This window comes from Amphiprion ocellaris, chromosome 20 (genome assembly GCF_022539595.1).
Source record: "Amphiprion ocellaris isolate individual 3 ecotype Okinawa chromosome 20, ASM2253959v1, whole genome shotgun sequence".
Lineage (NCBI taxonomy): Eukaryota > Metazoa > Chordata > Actinopteri > Pomacentridae > Amphiprion > Amphiprion ocellaris.
This window is the reverse complement of record NC_072785.1, coordinates 21034751-21055366: the sequence shown is the minus strand read 5'-3', so window position 1 is coordinate 21055366 and position 20616 is coordinate 21034751. Positions and strand designations below refer to the sequence as shown.

The 20616-nt window shown below is 38.1% G+C and overlaps 1 protein-coding gene across 1 annotated transcript; it reads right to left on the bottom strand.

Annotated features, from left to right (window-relative positions):
- Positions 1–34: 34 nt before the first annotated feature.
- LOC111562577 (calpain-2 catalytic subunit-like) lies at positions 35–19298 on the bottom strand. Its single transcript, XM_023261180.3, has 22 exons — positions 19145–19298; positions 18152–18407; positions 17798–17867; positions 16265–16383; positions 15501–15634; positions 15234–15408; positions 11740–11814; positions 11401–11486; positions 8770–8844; positions 8077–8234; positions 6688–6854; positions 6443–6454; positions 6135–6343; positions 4622–4688; positions 4122–4190; positions 3903–3957; positions 3726–3787; positions 3401–3469; positions 3205–3283; positions 2041–2157; positions 1067–1119; positions 35–794 (listed from the first exon to the last, which is right to left on the bottom strand). Exons 2-22 carry the CDS (start codon positions 18386–18388, stop codon positions 768–770), a joined length of 2115 nt encoding a protein of 704 aa, XP_023116948.2. The 5' UTR covers positions 18389–18407; positions 19145–19298; the 3' UTR covers positions 35–767.
- Between the last annotated feature and the right edge of the window lie 1318 nt (positions 19299–20616).

The window sequence follows — 20616 nt, the reverse complement described above, 5'->3', positions numbered from 1 at the left end:
GAGCGATGAAAACAAAAATGAAGCTCACTACAAATGTTTGAATAATGTTTTTAATTTGTAAGGTACAAAGTAAGTGAAAACACCCCACCTAAAAAAAACACTTAAAAAGTAGAAGTCAAAGAGACCAGCTATAGTCCACAGTTACGAGGATATTAATGTTTGCAACAGATTCCATGATAATTCATCCAATTACTGTTATATTCAGTATTGAGTAACATTTCAGTGTTGATCTAAGTGACTGACAAACAGACACTGTGCTGCTGACTTATCAAAAAAATGCATAATCCCACCTAACAGCGAAAATTAAAATGCATTAACCCACTTAAAGGAATGAACCACACCATCATAGAAAGTAACATGTAGACTGAAAAAGATACCGTATTTAGGTTACAAATGACATTTACTGAAGAGCACACATGACTAATGATCTGTATGAGTTTTAACTAAAATAATATATTTTTTAAAATTTTTTAAAAATATATATGTATTTTTCTCTGTTCTCAAGATAGATATGCAACAAATGTAACATAACTCAGTGTATTCTTAGCTAGGATGACTATACACTCACAACAGTTGTTCTGTCAGTAACAGATGAGAAAAGTTACCATTTCCTCCTGCTGCTGTGATTTTAAATGCAAAGTAAGTAGCATGTGTCTGCTGCTCTGTACGTGTTATATACACCCTGCTGTTTAATGATGGCTCATTTGCAGAGGAACGCATTTTGTGTTTATTCCTGATGAATCTTGCAGTTCGTCTTCACTGTCAGTTTAAGTGTACATTGTGACGTACATCCACTGTAAATCAAGAAGAGATGGATTATTCTTGCGCTTCATATATGCAGGACAGATTAAAAGCATGATGACTCCATCAGAGAAAATCTAAAATGTGGTATAAGCATGCCATCATTTTAAAGGCAGCATACAACACACTGGGAAAGTGGCACGTGGAACAAGATTCTTTTTCCATAGAAGTACAATCAACGCTAAGATATTTGCTTCCACCTATTTAAAATGAATATTGTTCAGGTTGTGAAGGATTAAAACAAAAAACAAGATTCTTTCATCACCTCTGGTTCACGAAGAGTCACAGTTGTTTGATTAGACAACTGCCTGAAGATTTCTGTTGAAGAGCAAATAAATTCTTATTACGTTGGAAACTGTGAAGGCAGTGATTGGGAATAAGAGACAATGACACATGCAGTGACATACTTACTCTCATCTGCAAGACTACTTTATCTTTGCTACAGTCGCTGCACTCTTATCGAACCCTTAAGGTCAAAAAATCTGCGTAAACGATTTAACAAACTATGTGCACGGAAACATGCAAATTAATCCTTAAAACTTTTAAATGTTAAATAATAAATGATCAAGGTGAGCAGTAGGGAATGTTAGCTAATTTATAAATTGTTTACATCCAGCACATAATCTTTAGTGGGCTCCGTATAGTGCATCATATATTTGCAATGTTGTGCTGCTGGTAGAAGGGCAGTTTTACAGGTATTTTTTTTATAATTAATTCTGAGGATTGTGAATGTGTGCACCTATTTCTGTTGCACTTCATCCAATAATTGTTGAGACAGAACTCAACATAGACAAACACCTGATGATATGATGTTCTGTGACTATTAGCTGCTTTTTGTCAGTAATTAATGTCACACAATTGCCATGGTGACAGCTGTTCCACCCGTCCTCCACTTCATCCAGATTCTCATGTTCTTGCACACGAGCAGCCACAAATAATATACTTCTACTGTTCATTACAGTCACCTCACCACCAAGTAGTCCAGAGTTGTTCTGTCTTTGTCGTTTCAATTTGCCTACACTGATGTGATTATAATCCCCAAATGACAATGTGAAGTCAAGTGAAAATGACCAAAAAAACGCTTTAATTAGGGAAGGGCCACAGGACAGTGTTAGGGTTTAAGCTTGGTGTTGAGTGACTGCAGCAGAGATAAGAACTGTTCAGATTCACTGCAGCTTTTGAATCTTCGGTCTCTGAAGAAGTGAAGGTAAGTGTTGTCTGGTGTCCAAATGTACTTACGGGACATGCAGGTTAAACGAATGGCCAAACTGATGAAGTTCTCCATTGTGATGTTGCCAGAGGAGCTGCCGTAACGGAGAGCTATCAAATTCAGTATGTCATCGCTGACATTCTTTCCTGATCAACACATAGCACATCAGAATAAGAATTATCATTATCTCAGTAAATGCAAACACCAATAATCACAACAAAAATCAAGCTTGTAGAAATAAGGATTCTTAGGCCTTTAAGATTGATATTGTACATTTTAGTTTGCAGTCTACATCTAAGCATGTTCCAAACTATTTAACTTGTAATCTCTTGTAATCCATAGTGGTTACTTTGGTATATTTACATTTTTACGTTCAGTAGAAATAAGATTGCATCAACACATTCGAACACATTTTTGATATATTGTCTCAGTAAATTGATACCGTGAGCATGTTAACCTGCTTGCAAGCAAGTTCATATTTATACAATCAGCAGTTATGAGGCAATGTTGTTATTCATTTGGAGTTCATGGTCATCTGCCAAATTTAAATCCATCAGTCCCTCATATTCACCCTCTTTTAACTTTTTAGTGTTCTTTTTTTTGGTGTACGTTTGGTGCTGAGCAGGTCTTGTAGTTGTCTTTGTTTTTTATTTAGACCGTTGCAGTTAAAAATAGCTGCTTAGGGTGGTTAAAAGCTGCACTTTTGCGCTGAGAGTGAACTAAAATAGTAAATATGTGGGGCAGACAATTAAACAGTGAACTGAAACCTCTGTAAGGCTCCATAAAGCTGACCGGAGCTACAGATTCAGATGACGGTTTTAGTAGATTCTCACTACAGCACAACCTTTTCACATGGCTACATTGTTTTCATCTTCATTCTGTTAATCTAAGAACATTGTTTGGCATTTAAAGATTCCTTTTTGACTTTACAGGTTAGTCTTTATATTTTCTCACATTGTGCATTTAAGTCAAGTCAAGTCAAGAACTTTATTGCTATATGTACAAGCACACACAGTTCAGGTAAAGAAGAATTTGTTTTTGTGCAGAGCTAAATAACTGGACAGATGGGGAGGGGCAGTGGGTTCTATGTACAGGGGTAACATTTATATACACATAGATAAGTTTCATTTACTGCATCTTATGATGGTTTCGTTATCTAAAAAGAGAAGAAAGATAGGATACATGATAGTTACCTGTGGCCATGAGTGCATTCCTGAGTTCACTCAGGGAAAGAGTTCCTGTTCGAGAAACATCAGCCCTGGAGAAAATGTCCTGGTAAAGAGAAAACAGTCAGTTCTGGGAATGTTCCTTCACCAATGATGGACTGAGCACAGAAACATTGCTCATTTTTAAATGAGATTTTTTTTAACTTCACTTAGTTTCTTTTACCTTGAATAGGTTCACCCTGTTCCACAGATTGACAAATTCTTCAGAATTCAGTTTGCCAGTGATAGATGACTTTTTAACCTACTGTTAAGGTATCAGAGCTGGGCACGTTGTTTCATGCCTTAGGGTGACCTTTAAATCTATTCATGTGTTCCATAAATCAACAAAGGGGCAGGCAGGTTTTGGCATGTACAATGCTAGCTTGCTTTATATACCTGCATTTACTGCATTTACTGTAACAAATCAGCAGCTGAAATAGAGAGAAAAGGGGTGAGGAAACCTGTTCGTCAAGTCCACCAATTCAAGTGAACAACACACAGAAGGATACATCCATCAGCGCGACCATGCTACGACAAGCATCCACACTGAAGCCTCCAGATTTCAAGTCTCCTAAATAAAAACAGGAAAAAAATACTCAGCCACTAAGACGAAATGACAGCTATAACGGTGCTACACAAAGGTATTACTTCTGACTGCCAAGCTTGTTAGTTTTTTGAGTCCAAACCTTTCAAATTTTCATTCAGGAGCATCTGGAGCTGCTCAGCATCCACTTCTTCATACTAGACATGCATTGAAAACAAACAAAAACTTTAATTTGGCTCACATGTAGGTTGGCGTTACGACCATTACCTTTAAGACATGTATTGTTTTTCAATCTAGAAAGCAATTAAACATATGTAACAAGATGTTGAACCATTGCTTTAACGCACATAAACAACATTACCTTGTCGGAGAACTGACGAAACAGGGTTCTCTTGTTGTCGTCATCCTCGCCATTTTCACCTGCTTCATGCTGCAAAGGATTTAATGGCTTCAGTATGTGTGTGTCACGTACTATTAAAGTGATCAGTAAGCACAAACAAGTCACTGGGTTAAAACCTGAACCAGGGTGGGGTTTGACATAATACTCAGTTAACTCCACCAGTACCAGTAGGTTGTTGTGACCCAGTGTTGGTGTTATATACACAGCGGCCACTTCATTAAGTACAATTGTGCAATATAATGTGATCAGTTACTTTTGATAGTCACATTCATGACAGAACTGTTGTGTTGTTTAACATCAGATTGTACAAGTGTGCTAGTCCATGCTGTATTACGACTGGATCACTTTCATTTTCACTGGAGTTTGTCTAACAATGAGTACAGGGAAATGTTAACATCATTGTATCATTGCTGTGTTAACCCAAAATGAGAACAATATATGTCACTTTAAATCTTGTTCACCCTAGGGTTCACATCTTGTTCCATGTGTTCGTGGCCGTGGCCGTGGCCATGTCCGCCAGAATTCTCACTGAAAGGAAAGACAAAAGACATCAGTGCATTACAAATCTCAGTAACAACTAGAGATAATCATTTTAGATACTGCAGTCACATACAGTTAGTGACTGTTATTAATCCTAGTAACACTGTGCAACGTGTGTGTAGGTACACTACCTGCCAAACGTTTAGACACACCTTCTCATTTAATGGTTTTTCTTTATTTTCATGACTATTACATTGTAGATTCTCACTGAAGGCATCAAAACTATGAATGAGCACATAAGGAATTATGTAGTAAAAGACAAAGTGTGAAATAAGTCAGAACATGTTTTATATTTTAGATTCTTCAAAATAGTCACCCTTTGCTTTGGTTACTGCTTTGAACACTTGGCATTCTCTCCATGAGCTTCATGAGGTAGTCACCTGAAATGGTTTTCACTTCACAGGTGTGCCTTATCAAGGTTAATTTGTGAAATTTCTTGCTTTCTTAATGGGCTTGGGACCATCATTTGTGTTGTGCAGAAGTCAGGTTGGTACACAGTTGACAGCCCTGTTTGACAACTGTTAGAATCCATATTATGGCAAGAACCAATCAGCTAAGTAAAGAGAAACGACAGTCCATCATTACTTTAAGAACTGAAGGTCAGTTAGTCTGGAAAACTGCAAAACTTTGAATGTATCCCCAAGTGCAGTCGGAAAAAAACATCAAGTGCTATGATGAAACTGGCTCATATGAGGACCGCTCCAGGAAAGGAAGACCAAGAGTCTCCTCTGCTGCTGAGGATAAGTTCATCTGAGTCACCAGCCTCAGAAACTGCAAGTTAACAGCAGCTCAGATTAGAGCCCAGATAAATGCCACACAGAGTTCTAGTAGCAGACACATCTGTACATCAACTGTTCAGAGGAGACTGACCAATCAGGCCTTGATGGTCAAATAGCTGCTAAGAAACCACTACTAAGGAAAAGCAACAAGCAGAAGAGATTTGTTTGACCAAGAAGGAGAGTGATGGAGTGCTACATCAGATGACCTGGCCTCCACACTCACCCGACCTAAACCCAATCCAGATGGTTTGGGATGAGATGGACCACAGAGTGAAGGCAAAAGGGCCAACAAGTGCTCAGTATCTCTGGGAACTCCTTTAGGACTGCTGGAAAACCATTTCAGGTGACTACCTCATGAAGCTCATGGAGAGAATGCCAAGAGTGTGCAAAGCAGTATTCAAAACAAAGGATGGCTATTTTGAAGAATCTAAAATCTAAAACATGTTTTGACTTATTTCACACTTTTTTGTTCACTGCATAATTCCATATGTGTTCACTCATAGTTGTGAAGCCTTCAGTGACAATCTACAATTGTAAATAGTCGTGAAAATAAAGAAAAACCATTAAATGATGAGGTGTTTCCAAACTTTTAACTGGTAGTGTATATGCAACTAAACTTTTAAAGGCTGGTTACTGAGTTATGTGTGGGGCTTACTGGACATGGGTCTCTGCCTTGGAGAGGATGGTCAAAATGAAAGAGGCCGTCTCATTGGGATTGAAGGTGGAGGGAACAATCAAGTATTCCCCAGGTTTCAGCGTCACAAACTCCATCGCCTCACGGGCATTCATGTAGGTTTTAGTCTGGGCAACAGGTCTGTTCCTCTCAAAGAAAGAGGCTGGGAACTTCCCCCTGTGTGCCCTGTACTATAATGAATAAAGAGATATACAATTTCTCTTCAGTTCATCTCAATCTTCAGTATAAGCCGACATGCTGCATTGCAATTAGGATAAAATATTACTTACTTCCCCAGTCACCTGGGCGGAAATCAGAGCAAAAAGATTTTTGTTAGGTACAATAAAATCAGTTCAAGTGAAATCACAATATTATGGAAAGGGCTGCAAGTGGATATCATAGAATTTAATGATCACTTGTGGGGTTTACAGGCAGACTGAACATAATGACATAGTTAGACATATTAGACATTGATTTGATATCGACAATGCAACAGTCTACCAAGTGTGGCAGAAACACAAAGGGGAATATTTACCTCAAATACAGAGAAACCAATGTGTAGGTTTTGGACGAGGCGTCTGTTCCTCTTGTCTGGCTTTTGCATGAGAGACACCAGCATGTTTTTTTCACCCTGAAACTCACCACATTCGCTGGATAACTTGTCTATCTTGACCCGATACTGTGGATTAGTCCAAAAGCTGTCTGCAAGGCAAAGGGGGAGACAGTTTTGTATTTTGCTAAGAGTATGATGCATCTGTTGGTTAACTCGAAAAGATGAAACCAAATATCTGCCTCGTGAAAATGATCATTGGGAAATTTGATCCAGACACATCGGCAAAGCTATAATCACATTACAGGATCGGATGGATTGGATGTTTTAATAACCTGTGATGAAAACTAAAGCATCCAGTTTTAGGAAACTAATTGATTCATGGATTATTTTTTCATGAAATTTGTTGCAATACCAGCATATTATCTGTAGTGAGGCTGTCACTACAGACAGCTGTGAAGAATACAAAATAGCAGTTGCAGTTCTCAGATTCTCTGCAAACTATGCATTCTCTGTTATGGAGTCGTAACTGTGCTACCTGAATAATTATAAACCTTTACGGGTTTTTTCCCTCTTGAAAGCATCCAGTGATCATCATCTGTACATCCATGGGTGTATTGCAAAACTAAAGAATGGGTTTAAGTTTTCGTCTTTCTTTTTTGGTTACAGTTGAACCCCTTCTATAAGTTGATTCACTAACTCCATAAAAAATATTCTGCATCACATTTACAGCGACCAGATGATGGGAACTGTAGCTAAAAATTCATACTATTAGCTTCAAATTTCAGAGGAAGATGCTGTGTTGAACCTACACAAAGTTTTCTACAGCTTTGTGAGCATTTACACTTGTGCATTGGTGTGTCTGCTTGTCTCTGCGATTACACCATCAAAAAGGGCTGGGAGTATTTTTCCACTGTGTTGAGTCTCTTCAGTGACTTCAAATAATGACAACTGAACAGAGCAGAGAGTTAGCTCTAATAAATATCAAACAACAGTTACTTTTACCAAAAATACTATAAAGCAGGAAAGTAAGTGTCCTAACCGATTCATTAGATGAATGGATTGATAGAACTACAAAAATGAGAAATCAGCACCATTGGCTGAATACAAGCTTTTGTCTCTGCATTATGAATAAGCCAGATCAAATTAAAACCCATTACATTTTTTTATTACCCAAGCATTATCTTTGTGCAAATCATTGGCAAGAGTGGGCATTTTTAAATTAGATATATGTAGGAAACTTTTTTTAATAAATGAATTAATTAGCTTTACCTTAAAAGGCAAAAATCAATTAAAAACAGATTGTTACAATTCAGTTTCTAAATGTTGCATTTAAGGCGAGAGCTTTGCAAAAGTGAGCATATTCTGAAGTACCGCGGTTGTTCATGCAGCCTCCAGCAGTGGTTCCTGCAACCCATCTGCCCTCATAGAAGGAGGTCTTCCAGTGACAAGAGCTGCCGTCAAGGAAGTCAGGACACAGGCAGCAAATGTCGAGATCTGAGTAGAACCTACAGAAGTCTTGCAGGGTCATCCTTGAAAACACATATCAGGCTAGTTAAAGGTAAGAAATGTGCAAATGCAATCTTTCTGAATTCAAAATTCTAAATCTATCATAAAAAAATAAATCTTTTTTGCAAATTGTAACACGGTTATGTTGGCTTTCTTGGTCACTATTACATAATAGTATGTCTTTAATGAAACAACATGTATAGATCTTGTTTTAAACATATCTTCATAGTACTCGATACAATTCAATTCAATTCATTTCAATTCAATTTTATTTATATAGCACCAATTACAACTCATACTGTCTCAAGATGCTTTACAGAACCCATAAGCCTGAACCCCCAGAGCAAGCCCTAAGGTGACAGATACATTACATTTTAAATTTAGTTTAACTAATTAGAGTTAGGGTGCCCATTTTTACGCATTTTTTAAAAAAATGTATTTCACTGATGTTTTACAGTTGTTACTCTTTATTTGTATTACTGTGTCACAAAATATTTACAATTCTGCACTTTCGGAACTAGCTTTTACATTTGTCAAATTTGATTTCAACATTCTTACCAAAACTCTCCATCGTCACGCACTGAGAGGCACAGTTCTCGGTCTTGTGGACTCACGGTTTGCCACAGAGGCGACCTTCAAGGGTGATTTGTCAAAAAAGAAAGAGGAGAGGCAATATTGTTAGAGACACTTCTAGACAATGAGAGGCAAATAAAACACATGGATTAAAAATAATAGGAGCTTTCTGTGACCGACCTTTCCAGCTGAAAAAATGCCAAACAGCTAAGAGTTTTTAAGCAGATTTTCTTTGGCTCCTTTGCAAGACAGAGCTTGTTTTAGCATTTATAAACCGAGGCGACTTGGAACACTTCTGAGCCACAATCCATCTCTAAAATGATTTGTGTTGAATTATTGAGCAATGTATTTGCTTTAGATACAGACTTTCCAAAATGCAGAACAGTAGCTGTAACATGCGTTCAAAATAGTTTGGTTTAACCAAAAATTAAGCAAAAATTTAGGACCAAAGGCACACGAGAATGACAAAGTTATAACTAAACCAAGAGACAAACTTAAGGTCAGTGTGCTCATACATAAGATACCTTTAGAGTGAACAATAATAGCCATATAGAATGTGGCTGACATATCCAACACTTGCAAGCGTGGTTTACAGAAACTGTGAGCATTTGCATTAGATTTCACAAAAACAACACAATATACGTCATCTTACAAAATGTTAAAGTGGACTGAATGAACGAAGCTCCCATGATCCTGGTTTTTCTTGTCTCTACCCTGTTTTATTTTGTAATTCCCAGTCCTTGTGTGTCTCTTGTTGTTTTATTTCCTTTTCCCTCCTTCTGGTCCCCTGTGTTACCTGTGTCTCACGAGTCACCTCTGTCTTCTCTCTTCATTGGGCTCTCAGAGTACAAACATTTTGCCTTGTCTTGTGCCAGTTCGTCTTGTTCACTTCCCTCCTGTTTTGCCTCTGGTTGTGTCTAATCCTTTTTGCAACTCTGCTTTTTACCTGCTTGATTCCCCTCATCTGCAGCTAATTAGAGATGTGATGTTTTTGTACCATTTTCATTCACTTTGTATTTTCCTGCCTGTTTGCTTTACTGATGTTCCTCGTGCCACTTGGATTTTTGCCTATTAGAGTTTTTGCACATTTTTGGATTCTTTTCTCTTTGTGTTAGTTTTTATTAGATTATGTACATTCCCTTGATTTTCTCTTTGCTATGCACCTTGTGCTGAGTAATTGTGTAATTTAAAAACAGCTCTCACAATGATCATCTGTCACACACACACACACACACACACATCCACACACAAACACAGATTAAAATAACTAATAAATATCTGCAAAACTATCATTAAAGTGCACTTTAACCAGAACCATGTACACTTGCACATGGTTTTAAGGCACAGAAACAGGTCAACAAGTCTATTTAGATGGAGAAGGTGGGGGCAGTCAGATAGGGGTCTGAGAATTTAGTTCTTTTTTTATTTGCCACAACATGCCTGCCGTCTGCGTCTGCACTTGGGTCATTACCTGAACACTGATAAAAGCAATGCCAATCTGCTGAGCTTATTCAGATTTAAGTTTCTATGGTGGAGCCTCATTAAGCAATCGTCACTTTGGAGCCAGCTTTGACTATGAACTTAAGTCAGGCTTTAAATTGTCCATTGTTTAACATAGCATGTAAGCCAAAGTAGTGGCATTATGAGACATGTGGAATCCAGAGTTTATGAAGCTGCCTGTGCTGATAAGTCAAAACAAGCCAGGACATATCGAGTTCATACCACAGGTTCTACAGTTTATATGGGTCCACTTTGTTTTCAGTATGTGTAGAATTGCTGTAGCAATGCATCAAGTGCCTTCAGGCACTGAAGTTATGAAGTACTTTGGTGGAGCTTTTCACTGATCAGCAGCTGGATAATTGCTAACTGTTTCATACGAAAAGGCATAAAGCTGTAAACGCCTCTGATAATGTTGTTCCATTATATTTGGCAGTCAAAACGTCAACAACTTGCTTTTGCTGTGCATCAAAACTGAAAAAACTACCAAAACCAGTTTGAGAGACTTCTCAAGGTTTCTGAGGAGATTACACTATTCTTTAAAAAGCACACAATGAACTGATGACTTTCCTAATGCAAACTTTAATTACATATGAGACACCAGCAAGAAGTCAGTCTATTATATATGCACACCTGCTGGTTGAGATTTGGCTCAGCCTAAGGTGGGTATTGTTTACTCATCTAATGGAAAAACAATGCACCTGTACTAGCCTAGAGGTGATGTTCGCTCTCTAATACAACAAAATTACATAACTTGCCATTACAACTCATAAAGCCTCCAAGGCACAGTATTAATTGCTGAGATTTACCAACAGTGAACCCTGTCAGAACTTGCCTTCCCTGTTTTCTTCTCAACTGACACAACCAGTTTAGAACTATGAGGTTATCTAATACAGAGAAGCTTCTCGTGTTGCTGATCCAAATATCCTCAACCCCTTTATGCAAAGACAAAAATATTAAGTATACCACTGTATAGTTTAGTATAAAGATATTTGCATGAGTATTGAAGAGCATACGTCTGCAATGTGATTTGTCATTGCTGGAAAATGATCTGAATAATAAATCTCTGAAGGCAGTAAACGAGAGCAGTTTGCTGTGAAAGAATGAAATTGTTCTCACTGATCACTCCAGTCTCCGTTCCACTCTCCTCTGCCCCAGGGGTTCCACAAACGCACCAGGTTTACCAGCTGCCCTTGGCTCATCATCTGACCACCAGAGAGACAAAAATGTTACCTCTTTGCTATATATTTACTTTACTATAACCTGTTTCATACTAGAGGCGGACTTAAGGTCTTTGTGACCTTGAAATTCTGGAAAGAACCAAATGGTTTGTTGAGATAAGTTTCAATAGAAGTGTAGAAATCGGACTATTAGTTGCAGGTGAGAGAACTTTTATGACAACTGAATTATTGAATACAGTATGCGGCAATGCCTTTTGAAACAAATGCTGTTCTTTACCTGCTTCACACCTGTGACAGTGTAGGCATGGCCTTGGACCAGTCCATTTGGTAATACAGTGTTGGCAGATGTCTCCTGGAAAATATAGATACACGCATTAATTGCAACTAATATTATGCAAGATTAATTTTCTGTACATTCTTGCAATGTACTATTCCAGTCACAAATATGAAAAACAATTCAAGTTTCTTTACACTCATTGATCAAATACCTAAAAACTCATCTCTGCTAAAGTTACATATTTAGAAGTTTGTTTTTTTTCATGAAAATAATCCCTTCCTGCTTTACAAGGCCTTAATGTAACTCAACTCTGTTGTTTCTTCTGGAATGTCCAGATCAATGAAGACACTGCCTTTCTCTCCATCCACCTCCCCCTCAAACAAACATCTATACTAACCAATAACAAGTTATTATATAGGAGTAGTTAAGCCATGTTCAATCCAGACACTAACTGTAAAGAAGAAGAATGATTTGATTTGTTCCCCACTCTGCACGCTGACAGGACTGGTCCCTTAGGTCTGTTACATTTGAAAGCCTGGAAGTCTGAATCTTTGTTTTTGAGACATTAGTTCAGGACAATATGACCATGAATGCTGTCGGCTGTGATCTTGATTGATTATTTTGCTCATTATATGTTTTCTAGCATTGAATCATTGATGGCACTGAATAGCACAAGGATAATAAGTGAAATAACTAGAAAGCTAATGGTGTAGATCAGGGGTAGCCAACACGGTGCCCGCGGGCGTCTGGTTGCCCGCAGAGACCATGTGAGTTGCCCACCACACCTGTTCTAAAAATAACACTAGTCACCATGAAATTCATTATAAAAAATATAGTTGCTGTTCTTTTTCAATCAAAAATACTAACATTAATGCAGATTTGAAATTACAATATTTATTATAATTTTTTTAAAAAACAAAAATGTCTTCGGTGTAAATGAACACTGACTTTGTCCGAGTCAAAGTTCACTGCGCATGTCAAACCATCACGTCATTCTTTGCTGAAGCTTCCGGGCGCAGACACTTCGGGAAGCTAGGTGTGGTTTTTACCCCCAAAATATGACAGAGAAGTGAAAGAGAAAACACTATTTTCACGATGACTGGGAGGAAGAGTTCTTTTTTCACGACAGTGAAAGATAAATGTATGTGTCCTGTTTGCGGGGCGACTATTGCGACGGCAAAGCGGCGCAATGTGGACAGACGCTACGTTAGCCGCTACAAAGCTTCCATGTTAACTTCCCAACATTCCTACATTACCACTGCAGCATTCACCAGCAGGACATATGTATGTACAAAAATGACTGGATTTGATCATGTGATGACTCCTGTCGTGAAGATCATAAATGGCTCCAAAGCCAAACAACCAGGACATTGAAGGTGCTGCTGGAGGAGCTGTCAGCTGAATATAGTGACCTGTTACTACACACAGAAACCCCATGGATCAGCAGGGGACCAGTTTTGCAGCGTTTTTTGTCACTGTTGGCCAAAATCAAAGAGTTGATGCAGTCCAAAGGGGAAAACACCTTGCTGCTTGAGGACACTGAGTGGATTCTTGCCCTTGCATTTTTAACGGACATCACTGGGAAACTGAACCATCTGAACTGTGAGCTGCAAGGTAAAGGTAAGACATGATAAGCTCTGCAATGCCAGGCTTCCCACTAACACACATTTACAGACAAAGAAAGAGGTAACATACGTTGTCATTCAAAACACCGTGCCATTACACAAAAATGTGAAAAATAATTTGTTGAAAACGTGTAATGATTTGTTGTTATGATCTGTTAAAAATGTTGCAATGCTGGTGAAAAATGCTGGTGATTAGTACTAATGTGATAGGATTCATTTCAAAATGTGAAAGAGTTGATTTTTTTTTTACATACCTGCTAATTTGTACAAACATGGGACAGAGTTCATGAATTGTTCAAAAATGTTACAACGGTAGTGATTTGCACAAATGAAGCATGATTTGATGACAGTTAATGATTTCCTAAAAATGTTAGAAGTGACAATTTGCACAGAAATGTAACTGGTGTGATTTTGAACAAAATGCTGTAAATATGCTGATTCATACAAAACTGCCAAGAAAGATGTTTACCAAAGTTCCAGAGATGGGATACCTCTGACTTTTAAATATTGAAACAGATTTCCTTATATATGTGTGTGTGTGCGTGCGTGTGTGTGTGTTTCGTACCGACATTGTTGTGGAAATCGTTGTTAATAATTATTGTAAGGAATAGTTAACATAAATGTGATCAGAAAGTCTTTTTACATATTATTTTCATTATTATTATTATTGTTATTTAAAGATGATGGCACAAGTTTGCTATTGAGGAAGTTTTTATCAAACAAGGTGCCCTTCGTATTACTCAGTACCCTTGAAGTTGCTCTCAGGTTCAAAAAGGTTGGTGACCCCTTGTGTAGATGGTAGCAAATCTAGGACAGTATGTTGACTTTCCTAGATCATGAAATCTTCAACCGGAAATGCCATATTACACTTAAAATTACATTTTTCTTGTAAGAGTTATTACAAAGCTGCCACAAATAAGTTCTAATAAAGAACAAAGGTGACAGGTAAACAATCTGTTAGTAAATTTATCTTCTATCATTTTTATTATGGATTTTAAAAGTTCATAGTTCATTATTGAAAATTAAACATGTTTTACAGAAGTACACTTCTAAAAATTTGAAAGTAAGGCCAATATAATGTGGAGATTATGTGAAAACTCATTGAAAATGAACTGATTTATTGTATGTGACAGCCGCATCCACCTAATTAACCACTTTTACGCATCATTAGTGTGGACCATCCGGACCTTTTTTTCCCCCCATCATGTCACTAGCTCCAAGCACTTAATCTTTTCAATTAGAGAAATGCTGTAAGAGCATGTATTATCAGGGTTAGTTTAAGATCAATAGATTGTACACGGATCACTAACTTCAAATATTATTTTGTATTGACAGAAATTCCATTGTAATTCCAATGTTCAAGCAACCAAAAAATACTGCAAGGTTAGTTATTTAAAGAGACAGAACTGTACAAACAGAGCACTTGCTAAAATCTGACATTTTAACTCTGATTAAATGGTCACAGAAGATGACATTCAGCAGCATTCATCCTTTTGTCTTAGCACAAGAAATCTTTGTCACGAAAGACATTTCAGGTTGTCATGCATCTGTCATGACAAGCTGCCAGGATTCACAATGGCTGGCAGGCAGTTTTTCTGTCTCTATGGGAGTGTTACAAACACACCTACAAAAAATGGGAACCATGCCATCATGTATTTAATTTCCTGCCAGGGCAAGTAATAATGTGACAGCTATGCAGGTCTGTTACCACATCTACATCAGTCTTTAACATCATACTAAGCTGATCTTTAGAAGAGCTGGGCTAACACCACCTTAGTCTTCATTTCAGACAGAGTGGTTCTGTACAACTTACAAAAGAAAGGCTGACTAGCCAGTGTGTGATTTTGTGTGGTGTGTATTTGCGCTTACGCCCTGCTCTGTACCGCAACCCATCAGTGACTTGGACTGGCCAGCTCTGCACATTAGCTCCCACAGGTTAGGTGGGGGTTCTGACAGCTGGATGCAAATGTGGACCCCACCAGTGAAGTCCACCAAAGCCTCGGCAGGAGTTCCAGCATTCATGTCTGAGTAGGAGCCACACACCCTGGTACAAGTGGGTGTGAAGTCACTTTAATGGACAAATCTCATGAGTAAATACATTTTAGAGCTGAGAAACAAGACAGTGTTTTTCCATACTTGGCATAGGCTTTCTCCAGCAAAGCAGGCCAGAATTCATTTGGGTCTGTGGAGTGAACAAAGATTAGTCTGCCATTGATTGTTGGTAGCTTGTCATCGATGACGACATCCACCCATCTTCCAAATCTCCAGAACTAAATAGTGAAAAAAAGAATGAGACATGATAAAGTTTAGATACCGTTAACACAGCCGACTTTGTGACAGTTTCAACTGATAATGGTTGAAAAGCAAAACATTGTATTTGTCGGTGGATAAGTATTGAGACAATTGTATGTTTCTGTACAAACACTTAAAGTAATAATTTGACATTCTGGGAAATACTCTCGCACATCTTCCCTCCAAGAGTTGGATGAGATGATTGATCGCACTCTTACTGTGTATCAGCTAGTTAAATCAGCATTACAAGAAACAGGTAGCATGGCTCTGTTCAAATGCAATCAAATCCACCTATGAGTAACTTTAAAGCTCAGCAATTAAAATGTTATCTCTTGTGTTTGTTTCATCTGTAAATACAAGCTAAGCTGACTTCCTGGTAATAGTAGCTGCATGTTTACTATGAAGACAGTCCGTCTTCTTATCTTACTCTTGGCAAGAAAGCGAACAGCTTACTTCCAAAACTGCCTACCAGTTTCTTTAAGGTAAAATGATGTTCGTTGTATTTGAAATATTGATTCCTCTCTTAAATTTACATACAGTATTTTGGGATTGAATTATATATGTGCTGAATTCTTTTCCATTTATCTAAATGTAAACCATTTATGTACCCTGAAGTGAAACAGCCCGCAGTAGTCATCATCAAATGATTGTTCAAGAGGAACAACTTGCCCAAGGATGTAATCCTGGAATGTCAAAGCTCCAATAGAAGCAAGAAACCAGCAGTTTCCTGAGTAAAAAATAGTAATTCAGTGGTGAGACTCATGTACTATGCAGGCACAACAGTAAAATTTGAAATGATGGGTTTACAGCACAACAGTGGGTTTTTCACAACAGTAACACAGCACAGGAGGCAGAAAACACATCACTACAGTTACATGAAGGAGACAGAGGGAGCCCTTAATATTGACAATGCAAGTAGTAACATTAGTGGTACTACATTTATATAACGTTGATAAGCTGCATGTGCATGCAGTGCCTTACACATACACATGCACAGTATTGCACTTTTCAAACTTAATTTGCTATCATATGATCAACACATTACTAAACCTTTAATTCTGTGACACCTTTGCCTTTGCAATTTCTTTCTCTATGTCAGTGAAATCTATTGAGATGATTTTGGTTTGGGACTCAGCATGTGGGTAACAGATGGAATGAAATTCATCAGCATTTAATGGGAGAAAGGCTGGCAAATTTGGCATTCACTTTATTTCAAAACTAGAGCTCTAAAAATAATGTTGGATAATTACATGCTTTTTAGGTGTCTACTGTATATTCAGCAGTTGTTTTGTTTAATGGTATACCCTGATCAGCCACAACACTGAAACCACTGGTGAAGAGAATGGCATTGATAGTTCTGTTATAGTACAATTTTCTGCTGGGAAACGTTGGGTCCTGCATTCATGGGGACGTTACATTGACACAACCACCCACCAAATCATTGCTGCAGACTAAACACAGCTCTCCTTGGCAACAGCACTCCCAGATCACATCAGTCTTCTCCAGCGAGACACTGTGTAGGACATCTGCTCAAGAATAACTTGACAAAACATGACAAAGAGCTCAAAAGTTCAAAACTTCTAAAATTCCAATCTGATTGAGCATCCACAGAATGCACAGCAACGAGCCCAATCCAGGGAGGCCCCACCTTTCAACCTAGAAGATCCAAAGGCTCAAGCGGGACCTACACAATATTTGGGGGCTAGTTTTAATGTTGTGGCTAATTAGTGTATTTCATTATGCTGCAGGTCCTATAGGATCTGTTGGCTATTTCTTGGCAAAGGTTGCACAGGTTGTTTAAAAGTTATAATGTGAGATGCATCCCACATTGGAGGTATATAAATGACTTGCTTACCCCTACGTAACTCTTTGTGTGTATGAAACACTGCAATTACTAATAATTAGATTGATAAACTATGTTCATAGCATTTACTATATGTTCGAACAGCGATTTGAGCATTTTCAACTAGTCACTTTAATTTGTGCAATTCACTATGCTGCTTGAGCTGCTCTATTCATATCTCGGTGCTGTACTTTTATCTGTTTTCTGCCTTTTGGCTGAACTTGCATGACAATTGAAACATATATATTGATTGGAAACATATTTTGAGGAATTCTAGCGCATGAAGCAGTTTTCCTACCAACGATGCCTTGGCCAAAGTCAAACCTGGAGACCCCATCAACAACAAAAGATGGATTGGAAACTATTCTCTGAAAAAGAATATACAAGTTGTAAATATATATATTTGACATATTTAACTGTTTAGGTTGATCTAGCAAACTTGGTGGCTAATAGTTATTCATGTACACATGAGGCAGTTATTGAGAAAAGTATTATTCATCATTTTGTCTTTCTGCCCCTAGCAGTCACAAATATTTAATATAAAACATACGGGTGCAACATAAAAAAAAGTGCCCAACCGTAAGTATAGATGTATGATCTGTCCTCTGTTTGAGTATCAGCATTTACTGTGATTTGTGGTCACATTACTCACCCCTGGTCTCAGCCACTCCACACGTTTCAGTTCAGAGGGGCTCAGGATCCCTTGGCCAATTGACCTTCTGTCAGGGGGGAACATCTCATCAATGTACCTCACCTTCCGGATGAGACAGTACTGCTTCAGCTGCTGGAAGTCTTGGTTGTCATGCTTTAAAGGGTTGCTGACAGTCCCATAACCATCTTTCAGGTGACGGGCATTGATGATGTTCTTGCACACACCCGAAGCAGGCATTGCTGCAGTGTTTTAAGATCTGTTGAAAACAGTTGTCGGCACATTAATCTCTTCCACTATTGCTCCACTTTTCCTCTACTACTGTGAGCTTTATATGTCACACCAAAACACAAGTGCGGGTGTGGAAACACGCACAGTCATATTGCGGATTGTTTGCACTCAAATGATTGTTTTTGCCACCTCAGAAGCAAATGTCCAGTTAGAACAACAGGTGTCATTTCTCTTTGGACCACACTCTGTAGATCAAAATGTGACTGTACTTGATTTCATTTACTGCACAGTTTAATCCAGATGTTTTGTAGACAAAGAATTGAACATATGCATTCAGATAGATGTTCCATGTAAGAAACATAAGGTGCAAACTGTGCTGGTTCACTTCACACTTCGGTTCTGTACTTTACGAAGTGCCAAAGAGGAGAGATTCATTCACTGAGTTACCATACATTATACAAGATACAAAATTAACATTGAGGACTTTTTTGCACATTTTGCTTTCAGGTGAAATTTTATGTTTTCTGATAACAAAATAGCAGAAAAAAAGAAATAAAAGAGTGCAGCCCACCCACACCTTTCATTTCATCGCTGTGTTGTCAGTTGTGGCTGTTACATGAGACTGCATAAACACAACTGTAACAATGTTGACTACACAATAGAAAGTGAGATTACAGCTGTGACAATGCCAAGTTGCTAAACTGTAAGTAAAAGTGTAAATCAGCCTGTTAAAATGTTACCAGCATATAAAGATCATCACCTTACCTGTCTGCCCACAGCTAGAAAGTGTTGAATCTGAGTGGAACTGAGGGTGTGTGGGGAGAAGCTCTGGTGCTTTTATAATGCCTGCAAATGCCCGAGGCTACGTGGGATGTTCATTATGCAGCCCCACCTGAGCGGAGTTATTATCTGCTGCAGGTGCCTATTACATTCTGGCAGAAAGAGAAGAAAAGTGTTCAGTCAAACCTGACCGCATTAAACAGTCAGGCACAAACTGCCCAAAAATGATTTATAATCGACCCAGCAAAAACTAATTTGACAAAGTTATGAATGGCACAGTCATACCTGCTCAAAAGGTTCCCTAAACAGGACACTGTGGACTGAAGGTGCAGAAAGCAAACATCGTCAGTTGTGTGTTTTTGTCTGTGTGTTATAGACATAGTTTTAAGGCTGGGGGAGCTCAGAGGACCATGTGCACATAATACACTTGTACAGACACCATAAGTCAAAATGCAAAGTGCATTACTAAACTCCTGTAAAGAAAATATCTCTTGTTCAAACAAAAAACCCAATGCACTACAGAGCAGGTTAGTCCGGTGTGTAGTTTTAGAAATAGCTTGTCATGCTGGTGCTGAATGGGGACATCTGGTGGCCATGTGTCTTCAAAAGAGCTTCATTTGTAACTACATACCTGCAAGATCATCAGTGAATGAAGTGAGTTTAATGACCAACCAGTGATGTCTTTCCTATCGTCCAACATTACAGTAAATTATATTGAGGTCATAGTTATGTCTGTATGGCAATCATTCTATGGAAGAAACACATAACTAAATGTTATTACATACAATAGTGTTTCTTCTTGATTTAAAATTACCAATGACATTTTATTGTTGTCTAGTGTTTGTTTTGCTTTCCAGACTGAATGAAATATTTAATGAACTATTGACAACACAGATCCTAAACTAGTCTTATTTCTGTTTTGATGCTTATCCATATCATTTAGAAATGTGTTATTATTCTTTTGGAAATTGAACTTTGGTCTCAGAGTTAAATATAGCAAACATTGCTGCCAGTGTGTCTGTAAGTAAACTTAGAACCCTTCAGTACCTGCATTTAACACAGTTATCTCAACTGGAACATTTCTTTTCAAGATCAGTCTGCCACTGCATCTTCATTTCTTGAGAAGTGCTCAGTCCTCATGCTGTGAACTTGAGAAAATAAAGAATCACATTGAGTATAATTGTTAAATGTGACTCAGATGTTTAACATGGACTTACTGCACCATGAAACAACAGTGTGTTGGCTATTGTTTGCACAGTGAACAGAGATTAGATAAGGAGATTGTGGTTTCTGATATGGAGAAAGAAACCTTTGTCATAACAGTTGGCACACACCAAAGTTTGAGCCACTTCCAAATCCGAAGAATGTTTTATGGGATTATTACATTTTCACACATCCAGTCTGACTGACTTCACCTGTACAATTAGACATATTCAGACAATCCCCTAATGGGACGT